Source organism: Muntiacus reevesi, chromosome 2, assembly GCF_963930625.1.
Source record: "Muntiacus reevesi chromosome 2, mMunRee1.1, whole genome shotgun sequence".
Lineage (NCBI taxonomy): Eukaryota > Metazoa > Chordata > Mammalia > Artiodactyla > Cervidae > Muntiacus > Muntiacus reevesi.
In genome coordinates this window covers 267,286,761-267,306,957 of record NC_089250.1, presented here as the reverse complement: position 1 = coordinate 267,306,957, position 20,197 = coordinate 267,286,761, and the positions used below count along the sequence as shown (strand labels likewise).

The 20,197-nt window shown below is 52.0% G+C and overlaps 1 protein-coding gene and 1 pseudogene across 1 annotated transcript in view; one reads left to right on the top strand and one right to left on the bottom strand.

Annotated features, from left to right (window-relative positions):
- Positions 1–300: 300 nt before the first annotated feature.
- SULT2B1 (sulfotransferase family 2B member 1) overlaps positions 301–20,197 on the bottom strand; it is a 32,912-nt gene continuing 13,015 nt past the window's right edge. Inside the window, exons 2-7 of the mRNA XM_065920700.1 lie at positions 13,315–13,454; positions 10,140–10,348; positions 6,221–6,347; positions 5,872–5,966; positions 2,461–2,641; positions 301–482 (exon numbers count right to left, since the gene is read on the bottom strand). Coding sequence (XP_065776772.1) covers positions 301–482; positions 2,461–2,641; positions 5,872–5,966; positions 6,221–6,347; positions 10,140–10,348; positions 13,315–13,454 — 934 coding nt within the window. The remainder of the gene's footprint in view (positions 483–2,460; positions 2,642–5,871; positions 5,967–6,220; positions 6,348–10,139; positions 10,349–13,314; positions 13,455–20,197) is intronic.
- On the top strand, positions 6,986–7,620 carry LOC136158861 (proteasome maturation protein pseudogene; annotated as a pseudogene).

Genomic DNA, 20,197 nt, shown 5'->3' with positions numbered 1-20,197 from the left:
CCCTCCCCAGGATCCCGGAGTCGGGGTCGCAGCACCCCGGCCGGGGGGGAGTCAGGTGCCCAGCGCTGGCCTCCCTGCCTCCCTCTTTGCCTCTGGGAGAGGCTTCTAGAGCCCCGACCCCACAGGCGTGCGGGGTAGGTTAGGGGACCTCGCCCTCCCCTAGGCCTTGGGCGACCCCTGGGGCCCCCACCCCAGCCTCCGAGGCTCTGGACGGCGCCCCGCACCGCGCGCCGGCGGCATTGTCCCCTCCGCGGCGCATCCAATAGCCCGCGCAGGAGAGACACGCTTTTATTCTCGGGGTCACGGGTGGGGTGCTTCGGAGGCCTGATCTGGGTTGGGGCTCGGGTCGGGGTCCGGACTGGCGTCCTCGGGGTCCACGTCCCAGGGGAAGGTCGGCAGCCCCCGCATCTGCTCGCGGTAGAGGCGGTCGAAGGCTTCACTCTGCGCCACCGTGAAGTGGTTTTTCCAGTCACCGCAGACCCCTGGAGGGGAGGGGAGGGAAGGCGGAGCTGAGGCGCATCCGGAGCGTCGTCCCCGCCCCCGAGATGCCAGCACCCTCCTTGCCACCTCCTGGCCTTTGCCAGAAGCACTGTCCTTCCCTCCTCCCCCCATATCTCCATTTTGCTGATGGCTGACACGTTGTCACTGGCCACCAGTCGCCTGGCCAGACCCCTGGGCACCATTCTTGCCGCTCCCCGTCGGGCCCCCTTTGCCGTGCTCACCTCTCCAGAAGACCTCTCCCCTTCCCCCACCAAGCTCATAAATCTCTACCCAGAGCATCCTCCTCCCCATCTAGCATCCTTCCCCGGCTTTGTATCACCTCCTCTTCCACCTGTCCTTCACCTCTCTGGCTAGAGCAGGGCTTCCTCGCTCCAGTGCGCCTACCGCGGCGCCCACTGCCTCCAGTACTGCTCTGACACTGGGAGCCAGCGCTTCCCCTGCGCTTCTGGGCATCATGGATCATGCTGACGCTTTGCCGCTCACAACCACTGAGCAGGTGAGGGATGTGACTGCCAGCTCGATGTGCCCCTAGGATCCCTCAAGTTGCTTTTTTTGTTTTAATTTATCTTAAAAAATTATTTACTTAGTTATTTTTACGTGTTTTTTTTTTTTTTTTTTTGGTTTGGCCATACTGCACGGAATATGAGATCTTAGTTCCCAGGCCAGGGATCGAACCTGCACTCCCTGCAGCAGAAGTGCAGAATCTTAACCACTGGACCAGTAGAGAAATGCGCCCTCAAGTTTCTCATCTCATGGGATAACCAGGGGCACCAGCTGTTACCTGCAATCCTGAGGCCAAAGTCATTTGAGTCACAGTGTTTTGAATTTTCGTAAATGCATACACCACATGTTACATGACACCCCTAGTGAGGTTTTGGGGGGGAGCTCCCTGTGATGGGCTGACCTCCCTGTGATGGGCTGACTAGTGGCACCCCCACCAAGGTGTCTATGACCTGACCCTTAGAACCTATGTACATGTGACTCGACACGGCAAAAGGGACTTTACAGATGTGATTAAGTTAAAGATGTTAACATTCAATGGCAAACATTCTTATAAGAGGGGCTTCCCAGGTGGCCCTAGCGGTAAAGAACCCATTTGCCAAGGCAGGAGGTGTAAGAGACGCGGGTTCAGTCCCTGGGTCGGGAAGATCCCCTGGTCCAGCATTGTTGCCTGGAGACTCCCATGGACAGAGGAGCCTAGCCGGCTATAGTCCACAGAATTGCAGACTCATCACGACTGTAGCAACTTAGCAAACACTCACTCATCATTATAAGAGGGTGCGGGAGGGTCAGAGTCAGAGAATAGAAGATGCTTTGAAGATGGAGGAAGGGACCACGAGCCAGGGAATGCAGGGGTGTCTGGAAGCTGTGAAGGCAGGGAACTCATTCTCCCTGCCTTTATAGAGTCTCCATAAAGAACACGGTCCTGACACTTTAATTTTAGCTCCGTGAGGCTGAGTTTGGACTTCTGATATCCAGAACAATAAGGCAGTGAATGTGTGTGTGTGTGTTTTTCTTTTATTATTATTATTATTATTATTATTTTGGCTGCACTGCACTTTTTGGAAGACCTTAGTTCCCCCACTCTTGGGCCATGGCAGTGGAAAGTGCTGAGTTCTAACCACTGGACCACCAGGAATTTCCCTGCATGTGTGTTGTTTTAAGCCCCTATATGTGTGGCATTTGATTCCAACAGGAATAGGAAACTAATACACTCCCACCCTCAGCCTGTCATCCAACACTTGACTATTTCTGGGGTGAACGTTAACCCTAAGAAGGGTTCACGAAGAAGACTCCAGCCTCCGAGCGTTCAGAGCCACTATGGCAACGCCTTCCAGCGTTTAGCATCAGTTGTATGCCAAGCTCCATGCTAACAGGCCCAGAGAGGTTAAGTAACTCGCCCAGGACACACAGCCAGGCAGTGGCCTCATGGGGCTTGGAATCCCGGAGTCCCCTCACCTTTCCGGAGGAAGGCACCGTGGCGCTGGTCCAGCAGGCTGTGGGGCAGCAGGGAGAAGTTGGACATGGTGTTGGCCTTCATGGCATTGAAGGCCGAGTGTGCCACGACGGACTCCAGCGCCTCCTCGCCCAGCGGCCGGCCCAGGAACTGGCAGATGCACCTCACGGAGCTACGGAGATCCTGGGGGGCAGGAGAGGCATCAGCGGATGAGGGGACCCCAGGCCCGGAAGGGGCACCAGACCCAGAATCTGGATGCCTGAGTCCCCACCCAGACCTGGAATCTGGCGGGCGGGGAGGGGAGGGGGTGAGCGGAATTCTGCCTCTTTGCCTCAGCTTCCCCACCTCCAGGTGGAGGGGTTGGGCCGTGGCTTCTGGGGTTTCCTGCGGTGTGGGCTTTGGAGGGTTCTGTGGGGGGAAGGGAAGGATGGGGCTGGGTTGGAGGTCACAGCAAGAGGCAGGGGTCAGTCCAGCATCTCTTGCAGAGTCAACTCTCCTTCAGATTCAAAATTGGTCTGTGCCCAAGCCCGCCCCACTCCAGGTCCCAGGAGAGCCCCACCATTCACCCAGGGTCGAACTCCTGGCCGGGCCTCACCTCCCCTTCCTCCCCACCTGCTCCCCCTCTTGACCCCATCAGTCATCAGCCCCTGACCCTCCTGCTTCAGCTCTCTGCCACCCCCCCTCCTGTGTGTCCCCACAGCCCCTAGCCCTGGTCCGGCCTCATTCTCTCCCTGTGAACCCTCACCCCAGCCTCCGCCCTGGCCTTTTCCCCAGCCTCCCTGCCTCCAGTTTCCCACACCCAGAGCTGACCTTGTTCCTCCCCTCCTCCCAGCCCTCCTGTGACTCCCCAGTGCCCCAATCCCCAGGCCTGGCTTTTTTTTTTTTTTTTTTTTTTAATATTTTTTTATTTAGCTGCACCAGGTCTTAGCTGGGGCAAGTGGGATCTAGTTCCCTGACCAGGGATCGAACTCAGGCCCCCTGCATTGGGAGCATGGAGTCTTAGCCACTGGACCGCCAGGGACGTCCCCCTCCAGGTCTGGCTTTTCAGGTCAGGTGTGGCCTGGTCTTTCATCTCCTTCCCCGCACGGTCCTCCCTGTGGGCTTTGGCATGGGGCTGTCACAAATGCCCTGCACCACCCTTCTCTGCCTGGCAAACTTACCCCTCCAGATGCCACCCAAACATCACCTCCCTCATGACTGATGGTTCAAATCACTGTGGATTAAGCACCTACTGTGTACCCATCTCTGGTCCAAGACTCTCAGGTATATTTGTCCCAATCCTCCAAATAGCTTGGCAGAGAGGTGTCATCACCCCCATCGGTAAATGGAGGCTCAGAGAGGGAAAGACACTTGTCTAGGGTCACACAGCCAACAAGGAGCTCAGATCTGAGTCCCCAAAGTTCATGACCCTCCCGTCTATCTCCCTGCCTTCCCTGACACACAGCGCCTGGCATAAGCAGCCTTGTGGTCAGCTCCACCAACCTCACGGCCCTGATTTTCCAGGTCATTCTTGGTTTCATAAGCTTTTATCCTCTTGAACCACTGACGTGTCCCAGAAATTCTAACATGTTGGCCGTTCCTCACACCCAGGGGCAGCCCAGAAGCTCTGTCAGGCTGTGTGGCCCAGTTTTTGGTTCAGAGAACAAAGCCGGATGGAAAAGACAGGGGAGGGGTGATGCCGAAGTCTTTTCTGGATCTTTCTATCAAAAGAGAATTACCAGAGTGGAAAATAAAATAAAATAAACCCACTGGATTCACAGTGAAGAGCTGTGTGCCTCGGGCAAGTTCTCAGCTCTCTTGAGGCTATGCTACCTCAGTTTGCTCCTCTGTAAAATGGGGGCAATAATAATATTGGGGTCAGCCATTTAAATATACCATCTTCTGGACTTCCCTGGCGGCACAGTGGTTAAGAATCCGCCTGCCAGTGCAGAGGACATGGATTCGATCCCTGATCTGGGAAGATTCCACATGCCTTGGAGCTACTACAGCGTCCACATGCTGCAACCCCTGAAGCTTGGGTTCCTAGAGGCTGTGCTCTGCAACAAGAGAAGCCCGTGCTCTGCAACGAAGCAGAGCCCCCACTCGCCAACAGTTGAGAAAGGTCACACACAGCAACAAGGGCCCGGAGCAACCAAAATAGAAAATAAAATAAAATACACCATTTCCTGCAATTTAAGAGGCTGAAACCTCTGCTGTTATGGTTTTATTAGCCAGATAGGCCGTTGCTCAGAACCGAAGCACTCTCACCTTGCACACTACACTAACACTTTGCTGGCCCTTGTCAGATGGTTACAAGACGCCAATGCCAGGGATGCGGTTCTCACAGCAACTCTTGAGCCAGCATTTTCCACCCATTTTTAAAAAGATGAGACCTCTGAGGCTCTGAGAGATTTTAAAGAGGCTTTCAACAGCTTTTTGAACACCGAAATCCAGGCTCTTTCTGCTGTACAGTGTCAACAGAAACCAGGACACAAAAAACATATGAAACACACACACGGGATGAGAATGTGTCTGGGGCCATGGGTGAAGGAACATTGGAAACCTCTTAGGTTCCTAGCCTCTCAGAATAGAGCTCTGTTAAGAACATAGAACAGGGGACTTCCCTGGAGATCCAGTGGTTAAGACTATGCTTCCAATGCAAGGGGTTTGTGTCCGATCCCTGATTAGGGAACTAAGCCTACATGCCTTGAGGTGCCACAAAAATTTTCTTTTAATTTAAAAAGGAACATGGAACAGTTGGACACCTTCACTATGGATTTGGTCCAACTAGAAGCCCAGCATCCTCCTTGCAGCCAGGCAAAGCCATAGACATTCTTCATGGCCCCTTCTTCCAGGCAGCCTTCCCTGACTACCCCAGCCAGAAGGCCTTTCTGTCCCAGGTGCCTGCCCCAGGGACATTCCACAGGGTCCAGTCAGGCTCTCTGCCTCCAAAGACCATTTTCTTCCACTGCTTCCCTCTGCCTTTCATGTCACAATCATCACAACCATCATTTTTTGAGGGTCAGGGTTCTGTAGCATCTCACTTAACCTATAACCTCCCTCGCTTACAGCCCACCTGTGGCTCCCACCTACTCAGAAAAAAGCCCAAGTCCTCACTGTGGGCCCCCACCCCCTCTCTGCCCTATCCCACCCCACCCCCTCTCAGCTCTGGCCTCTTGGCTCTCTTTGGAACACTTCAAGCAGACTCTCACCTCAGGGCCTTTGCACTGGCATATTCCCTTTGCCTGAGACACATTTTCCCCAGGGAGCTCCACCCTTCTGAAAATCGTGCCCATATGCATTAGGGATGCTCTGCTCCCCACTTGCCTTTTCTCCTTAGCTCTGTGCCTTCTGGGAAGCGGAGCTGGTGGGTGGGCGGGCATGAGCCTGGGAGGAGTGAGTGGGGAGCGGGCTGAGGTGGGGGAGGGGATCACCTGCTGCATCTCCTCGTAAGTGATAAACAGGAAGTTCTCTTTGCCCTTCATCCGAATCCAGCCCTTAATGTGGTCGAACCAGGAGCCGAAGGGCACTGCGAGCAGAGAGACAGGAGGGTGAGGGACGGGGAGCTGGGCCAGCCCCTCTGGGGCTCGGAGGAGCCCAACCAACTCCCCATAGCCCCAGGCTTGGCCCCTCAGAGCTGGAGGCCTCCCTCCAAGCCCCCCACCACCTCCCCCACCCTGTCTCTGCCTCGCTGTCTCTCCCCACTTCCTTCTTGGCCCTCCTCCCATCTGGGCCTCCTCCGGGCTCACCAACCCCCCAACCTCACGCCGCCCCAGTCCTCACCTTCGCCTTTGAGGAAGTTCTCCAGGAACTGGTCGGGCGTGCCAGGGTCCTTCAACTGCCTGGCGATCTTGGAGTAGTGATAGAGCGAGACCACCACGTCCCGGGGGTTCCGGCCCATGTAGATCACCTGTGTGGGGGTGGGGGGAAGAGGGGAGAGGGTGTCAGCCCCTGAGGTTTCCTGCCCTCCAGCCCTCTCTCTTCAGATCTCTGCAGCAGGACAGACTCAGGGTAGACTTCTGGAGGGACTTCCCAGCTAATCGGGGTTCAGATCAGTTTGCCTTGGTCCACAGCGGGGGAGGGCATGCTGCAACCACACTCTGGGAAAAGAGAGGGACTGTTTCGATAGCATGTGGGGGGGGGCAGTTTGGCTTCAAGAAATAAAGAGCGAAGGAGACAGGCACGTGGGGCGGGTGGTGGAGATCATGGTGAGGGGTGATGACCAAGAGAGAAAGGCAGCCACCCTGCTTCCAATTCCCACGGCCGAGGCCCCAGCCTCCCAGCCTCCACACGGCCCCAGAGGCTCTTTCTACACCCACACCTGACTGTGCCCTCCTTGGCCCTTCACCCCAAGGCGGAGTCCCAGCCTCTGGGCCTGGCACTCAAGGTCCTGATGACCCGGTTCCAATCTGTTTGCCAGCTTGATGTTCTGCTCCTAACCTTACTCCAGCCCCATCAGATATGTCCTCTCTCAAGACCAAGGTTAGCTACGCAGGTGGTCAGTCACACCTACGTGGCCAGCCTCCAACAAAAACCCTGGATGGGCCAGCTGACCATCAAGGGGAGAGCATCTGTACGCCGAGCAAGTCGAAGATGAACGCCAGAGGACTTGGATCTCAGCTAAAGGACAGTATTCCAGTTACTGAGCTGTCAGCAAGTGGACCTTTTGAAAGTCATGATCTTCTTCAAAAACATTTCTCTTGTGTGAAAAAGGAACTTCTGCCAAGTCATCCTCTTGAATTATCAAAAAAAAAATTACCAGCTCAGCCAAGATAAGATGAACTTCTCCACACTGAGAAACATCCAGGGTCTTTTTGCACCACTAAAACTGCAGATGGAATTCAAGGCAGTGCAGCAGCATCTTCCATTTCTTCCAAGCTCAAACCCTTCACTGGATATTTTGAGGGGGAACGACGAGACTACTGGATTTGAAGATATTCTTAATGACCCATCACAAAGTGAGCTAATCGGAGAACCGCATTTGATGGTTGAGTTTCAACTTGGCTTACTATAATGCTGTGTGCTGTTCATGGACGTAGAGGGGCTGCGTCTTGTTTATAGTTGTCTTTTTCTTATAATTTGATGTGCACAACATTAAAAGTACTAACACATGAGAATTGTCGCCTAAATATCTGTGATCATTTGAAATTATTTGGGTCATTGCTTTATGTGATAATTGAGAGTACTCAAGGGAATTGGTTTTAAAACTTATTTATATGAAAGCAACAGCTTTCTAGGTCTTCAAAAAAAATGTCACTAATTAATAGTATAAAACTATGCACAGGTTCCAAATCAGCCTATTTCCTAGTTATTCCAGAAATTTAACTTTGAGTAGTTTTGAGCCTGCAACCTTTATAGTAGCATCTTTCAGAATAAACATCTATAATTGATTTCAGTGGCAACATTTCAAAGTAAGGACAGAACAAGACTATTAGATTTTATCTTGTTTCAGTATAGTCCATTAATATGCATAAGAATAACACTGGCTTTGTTGATACTACTTAAGAATTACAGCTATATTCTTTGATTCTTTCAGGTTTTTTATTTTGGTCTTATCTTTAAACTGAAAAACAACCAGGAGATGTCAGTTTTGAACTATAGTACTGCATAGATTTATGTATCACAAGCTACTTAAATTTAAAAACATAAAACATTCATGGACACACACATGCTATCCATGAACAAATTCCATAATAGTCTGTTTAAAAATAAATCTTCCCTATGGTGGTTTGTTCTTACTAAGGTATTTTTTATGAACCTAGTTTACAGAAATTAAAGATTATCTGTTTCTCAGGAAAAAAAAACCCTGGATGCCGAGGCTCGGGGGAGCATCCCTGCTGGGTGACGTTCCATGCGTGTTGTCTCATGCCTTTGTCGGAGGACCGCGCACTGTCCATCCAGCTCCACTGGGACAGACCTCATCAAAGCTGGTGCCTGGTCTCTTGTGGATGCGCCCCCAGGCACCTCTTCCCTTCACCAGCTTTAATTTCTATCCTTTCTCTGTGCCAAGTCGTTTCAGTCGTGTCTGACTTTTTGCAACCCTATGGACTATTATAGACTGCCAGGCTCCTCTGTCCGTGGGGATTCTCCAGGCAAGAATACTGGAGTGGGTTGCCATTTCCTCCTCCAGGGGATCGTCCCAATCCGGGGATCGAACCTGTGTCTCCCGTGGCTCCGGCATTGCAGGCAGATTCTTTACCGCTGAGTCACCGCGGAAGCCCATCCTTTCACTGTAATAAGCCGTAACTGTGATCATAACAGCTTTGCTGAGCTCTATGAGTCTTTACAGTGAATCACTGAGCCTGAAAGTGGTCTTAGGGACCCCTGGATTGCAATCCCCACCACTTCTCTGCCACACTCACTTCCTTCCTTCGTGATCCCAGCAGTCTCCTGACTTTAATTCCTCTCTCTCTCTCTATTTCTTTATCTTTGTCTGCCTCTGTCTCTGTTTCTCTCTGTCTCTATTTATGTACACACACATCTCGACAGGTTGCAAATAGATGTGCCCAGCACACATCACTCCTGTCAAGCCCAGCGTCATCTCTCTCACTATCCACTGGCATCCTCCACTTGGGTCAGAGCAGAGCACCCCGTCATCCCCCCAAACCTCTCCTCCCCTTCTCAGTTCATGGCAGCCCCATCCTCCCAGTTCCTTACTGGACGTGCCAAGCCCCCTGCCGTCACCCTTGACTCATGCTCCTCTCACACTCACATCCAACCTGCCAGCAAATCTTCCTGGTTCCAGCTTCAGGATACATTCCAAACCCAGCCCTTTTGTCTTCACCTCCACGGCCACCGCCCTGTCTGCCTCCACGGCCACCTTACACCTGGTCTGTCACCTTCCCCGGTGCTCGGCTTCTGCCCTCGCCCTGAGCATCTGTTCCCTGCCTTGCAGCCAGAGGGCGCCTGGGAAAACCTAAGTTGGTCCCCGTTTCTCCTCTGCTCAGGGTCCTCCCCTGGCTCCTGTCCCCATCAGACACAAGCAAACTCCCCACCAAAGCCCATGCGGTCCTTGCACATTGTGGCCCCTGTCAATTCCCTGACCTCATCTCTACTCCGCTCCCCCTTGCTCACTTAGATCCAACCACACAGTCCTCCTGGCCGGACCTCAGGCCTGCCACACCCACCCCAGGGACTTTGCACCTGCTCATGCCGCTGCCTGGAACATTCTTCCGCCATTCCCGACACCCCTGTGGCTCCTCCCCTCACATCTCAAGTCTTTACTCAAATGGCATCGTCTTGCTGAGGCCTCCTTTGACCCCTCCCGTATTTAGAATTGCAACCCTTACCTCTAACCCCAACCCCCGCGGTCTCCTCCTTCTCGATGTGAATTTATCATCTTGGATGTATTAACTATTTTCCTTATTTTTAAAAAGATGCTTATATAAATTTATTTGGGATGCAGGATCTTAGTCCCCCAACCAGAGATCAAACCCATGCCTCCTGCAATGGAAGCATAGAATCCTAACCACTGGACCGCCAGGGAAGCCCCAGTATCTTCCCTGTCTATTCCATCTGTTCTTGGCCTGCCCCCTTTAGAGTGTGGGCTCACAAGCCTGGTGTTCCTGTGCATGTGTTTGCTCTGTTCTAGATCAGGACCAGGCACAGCGTAGCTGCTTAATCAATATATGCTGAGTTCACCAGAGAGTTAAGCTCCACCCCCTCAACCCCCCGACACACACACCCCTCCCTCCTCCTGTACCTTGGCCTTGGAGTTGAAGAAGGCCTTGGCGAAGAGCTGGATGGGGAGGTGGGAACTCATGAGGCGGGGGCTGGGCTGGTTGGGGAGGCTGAAGGCACCTATGATGGCTTCACACCAGGGCGACCGCTTCCAGATGGGCACTGAGTGGACCCAGGAGGGGTCCCCGTCCTTTAGGATTAAGCTCAGGATCTCAATCATCCAGTTGGTCCCTGTCGGGAAAAACTGGGCAAGTTAATCAGAGGTAGGGTTTCCCTGGTGGCTCAGACAGTAGAGAATCCGCCTGCAATGCAGGAGACCCAGGTTCAATCCCTGGGTCGAGAAGATCCCCTGGGGGAGGAAATGGCAACCCACTCCAGTATTCTTGCCTGTAGAATTCCATGGACAGAGGAGCCTGGCGGGCTAGAGTCCAGGGGGTTGCAAAGTGTCGGACACAACTGAGTGACTAACACTTTCACTTCCCCCCTGCTGGCTGGATGCAGAGATGCCAGTGGAAACTGGGGCTCCTGGGGATGGCAGAGCCATAAAGCAGGAGAAGCAAGGATGCCAGAAGCTGCATGGATAACCCCCCTTCCCTCCATCCATCCCGCACTGGTTGTGTGGGTCACTGGTTGTGCAGGAGGCAAATGCCCCCACCCCCACCTCCACCCCCAGGGTGGATTCATTCCCTATGGACCAAAACTCCAAGAAGAGAATAGCAGGACAGTTAAGGGAGGAGTCCGGGTCCTGTCCAGACCACATAGTTTTCATTCTTGAAATCAGGAGACCTGCCCAGACACACTTGCGCAGAAAGGATCCTTGGAGTTCAAAGGGGAATGATGCCAAGAGATGTTCTACCCAGACCCCTTCCGGTAAAATTCATCTTGGCTAAGAGTTGCATGTGGACACATGGGAAGATCCTGAGATATACCAAATACAGAATGTGAACCAGACAAATAAAAATGATTGGCCAAAGGAAACCCGCAAGATGCCCCATAAAAGTAATTCAAACTGCTACAAAGGTGCAACTCAGTGACTCTCCCCCTGAGTCAGCCCGCGTACCTTTTCCTCTTAATAAATAACTTGATTCGCATCATGACTCTCCTCTTGATGGAAATTCTTTTCTGCAAAGCCAGAGGACCAGGGCCCTTGTCATTGCCCACTGGTCTAATGGCTGGGATCTGGTGCTCTCACCGCCTCGACCCAGCCACTCTCTGGCTGGGAACCCAAGCCCGGCTCCAAGCCATTGCAGGCCGAGGCCACTTGAGATCAGTTAGAATTTTCAGGGATGAGAAATAAATTTCTTTTCTTTTTTTTTCCTTGCCTCACCACACTGCTTGTGGGATCTTTGTTCCCTGACCAGGCATTGAGACCAGGACCCGAGCAATGAAGGCATGGAATCCTAACTACTGGGCTCTCAGGGAATTCCCGAGAAATAAATTTCTATTGGGGCAGCTTCATGAGATTCTGAAGCACTCCATTAATACACAGAGGAAGCTGGAACTGAATTCAGGTGGCTGGACTGAAAATCTCCGCACTTTTCACGGCCCCTTCTTGGGAATAAGCCCTTGATTTCTTTGGTGGTGGTTTAGTCACTTAGTCGTGTCGGACTCTTGCAACCCCATGGACTGTAGCCCGCCAGGCTCCTCTGAACATGGGATTTCCCAGGTAAGAATACTGGAGTGGGCTGCCATTTCCTTCTTCAGGGGATCATCCTGATGCAGGGATTGAACCCAGGTCTCCTGCATTGCAGGCAGATTCTTAACCAACTGAGCCAGAGCTCCACAAACATCACGCAGCAGGAAGAGGATCTCATTCATGACCCGGTTCACAAATCTGGGTTCCAGCAGACTGCCGGCAGGTCAGATGAGAAATAACAATAATACGAACGGTCACTTGGCCTTAGTATCACATCGTCCTGGATTCTAACAACTACCGTGTGCGGGCTCCCAAGGTATTGTCTCTCAGCTCCGAACCCACTCCTGGTTCCCTGTTCCTGGACGTTGGAGCTGGAGAGTTTGATCAGATCTCGTTGGCCACCTGCCGCAATGTGACGCTTGGTCAGTAGAGGGCGCTGGAGGACCCCTGCAGAAGGATGTGGTTTCTCTTGCTTCTCCTGAGCTTCTTCCAGAAGGGTTTTTTTTTTTTAATTTATTCAGTTGAGCTGGGTCTTCCTTGTGGTGTGAGGGCTTCTCACTGAGATGGCTTCTCTTGTTGCAGAGCAGGGGCTCTAGGCACGTGGGCTTCAGTAGTTGTGCCCCACGGGCTTAGTTGCTCCCTGGCAGGTGTGATTTTCCTGGACCAGGGATCGAACCCGTGTGCCCTGCATTGGCAGACGGATTCCTAACCACTGTACTACCAGGGAAGTCCCCCAGATAGCTCTTGTGATGGACAGAGGCCAGCAGCGCAATGCGCAGAAAGATGCAGCAGTGTGTATAAAGTTTACATTGTGTATAAATACACAAGATGGGAAACCAGGAAATGCGGATCAATAAGGAACTAGTTAAACAAGTTAAACAAGAATTCTTGTATATCCAATGTTATGGAAGTGTAAAAACAATCCAACTGTTAAAAACAAGAACTTCCCCAGGAAGCTCTTTGCTTACGGTTCTAAGAATTTTTGAAATTCTTCAAAAATATTTTGAAAAAAAAAATCTTTGTTCAGAGCCGTGTCTCTACACATGGCAGACAATTCATTTCAGTAACCAAATGGAGAAAATTAAGATCCTTCCTTCCTCCCTCCCTTTCACAAATATTTACTGAAGGCGTTTCAGACACCGTTTTAAAAGAACACAGTCATGATCAAGACAAACCAAAATATCAACCCTCGTGGAGCCAGGTTCTAGTGAGGAAGACGGTGGCTAAATCAACCAGTGAAAATACACTACAGCGGCTGGCAGGGAAGAAAAGTGTGAGAGTTCAAGGATGGAGAAGCCGTTTTAGCCAGGAAGGTCTCTAAGAGCCCGCCTAGGGGCCGGGAGGGAGCGAGGCGCCCAGGGATCCGGGGAAGGGTGCCCCCTGGCGGAGGGACTGGCCATTGCAAAGCCTTGGCTCTGAACAGATCAAACGGGTCCCCGTCTCCACCGCCCCTCCCGCGGTCTTCTCCCCGTTGTCCTCGGTGTGACCCTCTCACCCTCGGCCCCACACTCACCCAGCATTCTCCCTAGTGCCCCCCGGCCCGGCCCGGCCCGGCAGGTACCTGACTTGGGGTAGGTGACGATAAAGATGTCATCGTCCTGTACTTCGGCGTTCTCTACCATGCTGATGCTCTCAGGCGAGTAGAGGCCCGCGGGGAAGAGGATGCCTTTGTACCTGAAGTATTCGCCTGACAAATTGTGGCTGTAGGAAGGTAGGGGAGACAGCGTGAGGGCTGGAGGCGAGGCAAGGACAGAGGTCACCCTGGGAGAGCCGGCCTTCTTTAATTTTATTTTTTACTTTTTTGGCCGTGCCGCGTCATGCAGGATCTCAGTTTCTCGACCAGCGATAGAACCCACGCCTCCCATGGAAGCTCGAAGTTTTAACCACTGGACCGCCAGGGAAGACCAAGGGACCTGCGTTGGAGCGTCCTTCGAGGTCCCAGGAGCCTGCCCAGGGGTCCAGCCTTATAGCGGAAGCTTCCAGAACGGATGGCGACAGAAAGTGGAGGAGTGATCTTGGGGCAGAGGACAGAGGGCGACCAAGGACATGGGCGAGGGGCACCCCGTTCATTAGCAGGACTTTCTCTGCACCTCGTTTCCTCACCTGCAAAGTAAGGCTGATTTACTAACACCCGGTAAGAATTCTGGGCTTCCCTGATGGCTCAGAGGGTAGAGAATTTGCCTGCACTGCAGGAGACCCAGGTTCGATCACTGAGTCAGGAAGATCCCCTGAAGAAAAGGGCAACCCACCCCAGTACTCTTGCCTGGAGAATTCCATGGACAGAGGAAGTTGGCGGGCTACAGTCCATGGGGTCCCAAAGAGTCAGACACAACTGAGTGACTAACATGCTCGCTTCACTTCATAACATTCATATGAAATGACAGTGGTTAGTATCCCCATTTTCTGGATGAAGACATCGAGGCCCAGAGAGGTCAAGTGACTTGCCCAAAGTCACACCGCTGGCGGCACACACAGCACTTCACCTCTGCAAAGTGGGGCTGAGCGCGTTCCTTACATATAGTCTTCCTCCCAACCCTCAAGGAAGATGCTCAGTCACCACCTCCATTTTATAAACACAGGCCAGAGGAGTCAGGTGCCCTGCCCATTCGTGCGCAGCCACTGGGACAGAGCCGACCTGCGAAACCCATATGCGGAGTCAGCCAGGAAGCGGGAACAGTCTTAAACTTCAAGCCCCTGGCTGAAGCCACTGTCCCCAAAACGCTGCAGTGTGTTCACACAGCCATACGTAGACATACAATTTCCAAAAGTGAGACGCTTTGAGAGCCATCCGTTTAATTCCTTGACTCTTGGCTATGGCAGCCTCCCCTGGGGTCTCCTGTCTGTGGTGTGGGAGAGGGATAGGTAACTGGGGGACCCGACTAAGGTGAAACTGAGCTGGGGATAGATTTCACTGGACTTCTGTGGGATATTTACAAGGTTGGCCGGCACGCCTGTGTATGGTTAACGGGGATGGCGAGCTGGTTGGGTGCAGGAACTGCTTCTGGGAGCGCTGGTTGGGCATAAAGACAAGAAGGTTAGGGACATGGAAGTTGGATCATGATATCACATGTCCAAGGGATCACATGTCCATGTCCAAGGGATCATGATATCACATGTCCAAGGGAGCTTGGCATCAGAAGTATGGAGTAGGGGAGGAGACTCAAGTTTTTGTTTTTTACTTTTTGGTATGGGCTTCCCTGATGGCTCAGACAGTAAAGAATCTCCCTGCAACGCAGGAGACCTCGGTTTGATCCTTAGGTTGGGAAGAACCCCTGGAGAAGAGGATGGCAACCTGTTCTTGACAGGAGAATTCCATGGACAGAGGAGCCTGGTGGGCTACAGTTCATGAGGTCACAAAGATTCAGACAAGACTGAGCAACTAACACTTTCACTTTCTTCACGAGGCATGTGGGATCTTAGTTTCCTGACCACGCGCAGGCGTGGAACCTGCGCCTTTTTGCAGTGGAAGCATGGGATTTTAACCACTGGACTGCCAGACAAGTCCTTAAAATAATGGCTTTTAATAAAAAGGAGGTGAGGTGGGTATTGGACCCAGTGAGGTTGAAACCCCAGCTGACTTACACAGGCCTTTTCTGTTAGTTCTTCCTCATCTGCCCAGTTGACAGATGAGAAAACTGAGGCCCATTGAAGGCTGCAACTTGCCCAGGGATCTCCCAGTGGCCTTCCTGAAGGCCTCCACCAGCTTCCAAGATTTGAGGGATGGGGAATTTCTCCAGGGCTTGGAATCAGACTCATGCTTGCAGGAGAAAGACAAAAGCTAGAGTATTGTTTCCTCTACGTGGGATCCCAGGAGGGTTCTGGGGAGCCGAGGTAAAGCTTGGCCCAGCCAGCCAGGGGTGCCACAGGGCAGCATCCCAAGGGGCGGGGAGCTCAAAGGAGGCTATGGAGGAAGTTGGCAGGTGGGCTATGGTCTACTTGCCAAGGCCCCTTTTGTCCCTGGTGAGGGGACTGGGAAGGAAGGGCTGGTTACCTTAGAGGGGTGGTGGCAGGGGCTTTGCAAGCCCTTCTTCTTAGTATCCAAAGTGGGACAAGTGTGAATAGAAGTGTGGTTCTGAGGGATTTCCCTGGTGGTTCAGTGGCTAAGACTCCAAGTTTACAATGCTGGGGCCCTGGTTTCAATTCCTGGTCAGGGAACTAGATCCCATATGCCTTACTCAACTAAAGAATTCTCAAGTCACAACTATAGATTCCACATGCTACAATGAAGATCGAAGATCCTTCATACCACAGCTAAGACCCGATGCAGCCAAAATAAATAAATATTTAAGAACAAATATTTTTTTAAAGTGTGGTTCTGAAGCTGGCGTCTCAGGTTCAGAGTCAAGCTTTGGCACTCTCTAGCCGAGGTAAGGTCCAGTGCTTAATCGCTCTGTGCCTTGGTTTCCTCAACTGTAAAATGGGGATAGAAGAAGTCACATGGTGTCGTGGTTAACAGCATAAGCCCTGGAGCCAGAATCCATGAGTTTGAATTCTTCCTCCCTCTAGCTGTGTGGCTGTGGGTAACTTACTTGACCTCTCTCCGCTTCAGTTCTTTCATCCATAAAATGGTGATAATAAGTAAACATCACCTCATGGGATGGTTGTGAGCATGTAAAAAGTGCTTAGAACTGAGCCTGGCATAGGAGTATGAATTTTATAAATGTTTCTTAATTTTTAGTGGGAGGATTTAATGCACCACTTGACTTGCAGTCGAGTCAAGATAGAATTTGACTTGTCCGCATTCAATAAATCTGGACTAAAATTATTATTGTTATTATACCCAGTAATAGAGGCAACACTAGAAGTTGTGTGAGCCCAGAGGAGAGGTTACTTGGCACAACCTTTGGCACACAGTAGGCCCTCAGCACGTTGTAATTCACTTTATTGTTCAGTGATGTCAAAGGTTGAGCACAGGGGTAGGAATTAGTGATGTCACTAGTTGTCAGGCAGATTTAACCCAGTGGGTGGGACTGTGAGGTCATCAGTCACTAGGCAGATCAGCTGCTAAGTGCCTGGGTCTTGGCTCCCGTGGGTCCCCTGTGTTCTCTCTGGGCCCTGGGCAGCAGATCTCACCTCTCTGAGCCTCAGTTTCCTGACACGTGAAGATAACAGTAATCTCAACCTCAGGGTTTTAATCCTACCTAAAGATTAAAAGGGATAATATATGTTAAGTCCCTGACTCCTGACTGATGCTCAAGACACTGAAGCTCCCTTTAGCGTTCAGTTCTATTTTAGACTTTGATCTCACCAACAGCTCCGTAAGGAAGAAATGTCCTCCCCCAGCTTATGGAAGAGGAAAATGGAGTTGCCAACGAGGAAAAGATCCTGTGCCCTTCAGGAGTCCCTGAAATAGTCACTGAATGCATACATGCATAAATATGAGGGTGTCCCACCATCCCCTGGGCTTCCCTTGTGGCTCGGCTGGTAGAGAATCCGCCTGCAATGTGGGAGACCTGGGTTCAATCCCTGGGTTGGGAAGGTCCGTGGAGAAGGGAAAGGCTACCCACTCCAGTATTCTAGCCTGGAGAATTCCATGGGCTGTATAGTCCATGGGGTCACAAAGAATCAGACACGACTAAGCGACTTTCACTCACACTATCCCCTTCAGCACAATCTCCAAATTGGGGGACCAAGCCCCACCCCAGGAAGCCAGGGAGTAATTCACAGTGCTAGTACATTGTTGGTGCCTAACCAGTGTTTGACTGACTGAATGAATGAATGTGTGAATGAATGCAGATGAATGAATGTATGAAGGAATGAATATGTGATGAATACATGAATGAATGAATGTGTGAACGTGTGAGTGAGTGAAGGGGGTCACCTGGAAAAAAAGTTAAGGAAAGTAATAGGGCACTTGTTACATCTGTTCATGTTCCTCCAGGGTTCCCGTTCCCCAGCATTTTTAGATTCCCCCAGGGAGACGTCAGAAACTCCCAAAGCCCGGCCTCATTCCAGGTTAACAGTGTCCAAACCTCACTGCTGCGCCCTTTGAGCCCAGAACAACCAGCTACTCAAAAAAATGACTGAGCATCAATATTCAATAAACAATCGAGGCGTGATGGGGGTGAGCTGGGACCTCCCCGTATGTCACGAGGCTACAGGTGAGAAAATAGAGGTTGAAGGAGAGGGAACCATGTGACCAAGGCCACTTGGCAAGCACCAAGCAGAGCTGAGATGTGACCTTGAGCCCCGCAGACAGTTCCGTTCCAGATCCCAACGCACTATTCCAGCCTGTGGCCTCTGTATCTGCGTTCCTCCCGCCAGGAATGCTGTCTCCCTGCCGGTCCCTGCACTTGAGCATGGTGGCCCGGCTGGGGTTGGGGGAGTGGAGGGCCGGGGATCTGGAGTCCTGCTTGGCTGAATCTTACTGTGTGTCCCAGACGGGTGCTGTGCCCCCCATCTTCTCTCCCCACCTGGTAGATTAAATCTGGCCCCAGGGTGACCTTGCCTCTCCCTGGGTTCTGAGCCCAGTTGGTTTCCAGTTCAGCTCCAGGGCCTGGTGGCACGCAGTGATCGCTGGGCTGGAGCCAAGGAATGAAGATGACAACTGGGCTGGGGGCAGAGGCCTGCAGCAGGAGGCACAGCAGACAGCTCACGTGATGGGCAGTGGGCCAAGGTCGTAGTTAGCCTCCTCAAAGGGGCCTGGCCTGGGACTTCCCTCGGGGTCCGGTGGCTAAGACTCCACACTCCCAACGCAGGGGGCCCCAGGTTCGATCCCTGATCAGGGAACTAGATCCCACATGCCAAAACAAAGACCCAGCACAGTCAAATAAATAAAATAAAATAAATAAAAGTTAAAAAAAAAAAAGAAATATAAGGCCTGGCCTGCCCTGCTAGGGAGACCTCGGGACACAAGACTTCAAATGGCCCAACCTGGTGACCTTCCTTCCTGCCACCCCCGACCTCCCAGCCCCTCAGGCCCTGGCTCTTGCGCTCAGCCCCCACCACCCCGGGCCAGTTCAGCTCGCCTCCTTACCCTCGGATCCTAAGCCCAGCCTCCTCCCCAGTCTCTCGGCCTCCAATCTCTCATTGCTGTTCATCTCCGATTGGCACAGAGCTCAAGGCCCTACACAGCCTGGTGGAGGAGAAGTATATCCGAACTTGGATGCCATCCATCAAGTATTTTTGTTGCAGGGACTTCCCTGGTGGTCCAGTGGCTAAGACTGTACTCCTAATGCAGGGGGCCCGGGTTTGACCCTTGGTCAGGGAACTAGATCCCACATGCTGCAACTAAGACCTGGGTGCAGCCAAATAAGTAAATATGTGTTGAAGAAATAAAAATAGCGCTCCTAGTGCTCCCTGACCTGACACTCCTCACTCCATTATGAGCCTTAATTCGTTTATCCCCTCAAAAACCCTAGGAGGCCACCTGACATTGCCATCCCCGAGTTACAAATGAGGAAGTAGAGGCTCAGAGAGGCAACATCACTAGGCTGATATCACACAGCTGCAGAGGGCGGAGCTGGGGTTTGAACCCAGGCAGTGTGGCCCTGCAGTTTGCACCCTGAACCGCCCCTTGCTGTGGGGGTAACCCCTCCCCAGGCATCATTCAGGTGTCCTCATCCTGGGCACAGGCCGTAGGGGCTCGAGGGTGGGGGCGGTCAGGAAGACACAGATCTGACCTCAGGCAACGCACATAACCTAAGTCTGTGTCCACCTCCTTCCCCTTGGTCACAGGACCATTTAACTCATAGGTGTATGTGACCATTATTAGTATTATATTGTATACTAGGGCTTCCCAGGTGGCTCCTTGGTAAAGAATCTGCCAGCCAACACAGGAACTGCAGGAGACGTGGGTTCCATCCCTGGGTGGGGAAGATCCCCTGGAGGAGGGCATAGCAACCCACTCCAGTATTCCTGCCTGGAGAATTCCGTGGGCAGAGGAACCTGGCGGGCTACAGTCCGTGGGGGTCGCAAAGAGTCGGACGACTTAGCAACTTTAACAGCAACGATAATTGTATGTTAATAGACTTCCATGAAATACGTTAATATAAGCAAAGATTTTAAAGCAGAGTTTCTCCCTCTCCTGGGAATTCACCCAAGAGAAACAAAAACTTATGTTCACATCAACATGAGTACTCGAGTGTTTATAGCTGCCCTATTCATAATCTCCCTAAACAGGGAAGAATCCAAATGTCCTTCAGCAGGTGAGTGGATAAACAGTGGTACATGCACACCATGAGATACCACTCAGCAATGACGAGAAACAAACCTTTGACACCCACCACACACAGATGGTTCTCAAAGGCATTGGGCTAAGTGAAGGAGGCCAGTCTAAGGAGGTCATCATTTGTATATTTCCATCTATACGCCTGTGCTGGGCTGAATGATGGCCCCCAAAGAGGTCCATGTTCCAGTCTCCGGAACTTGCAAGTGTGTTCCATTGCTCCACAAAAGGAATTTTGCAGCTGGGATTATGCTAAGAATTTTTAAAGTGTGTGTGT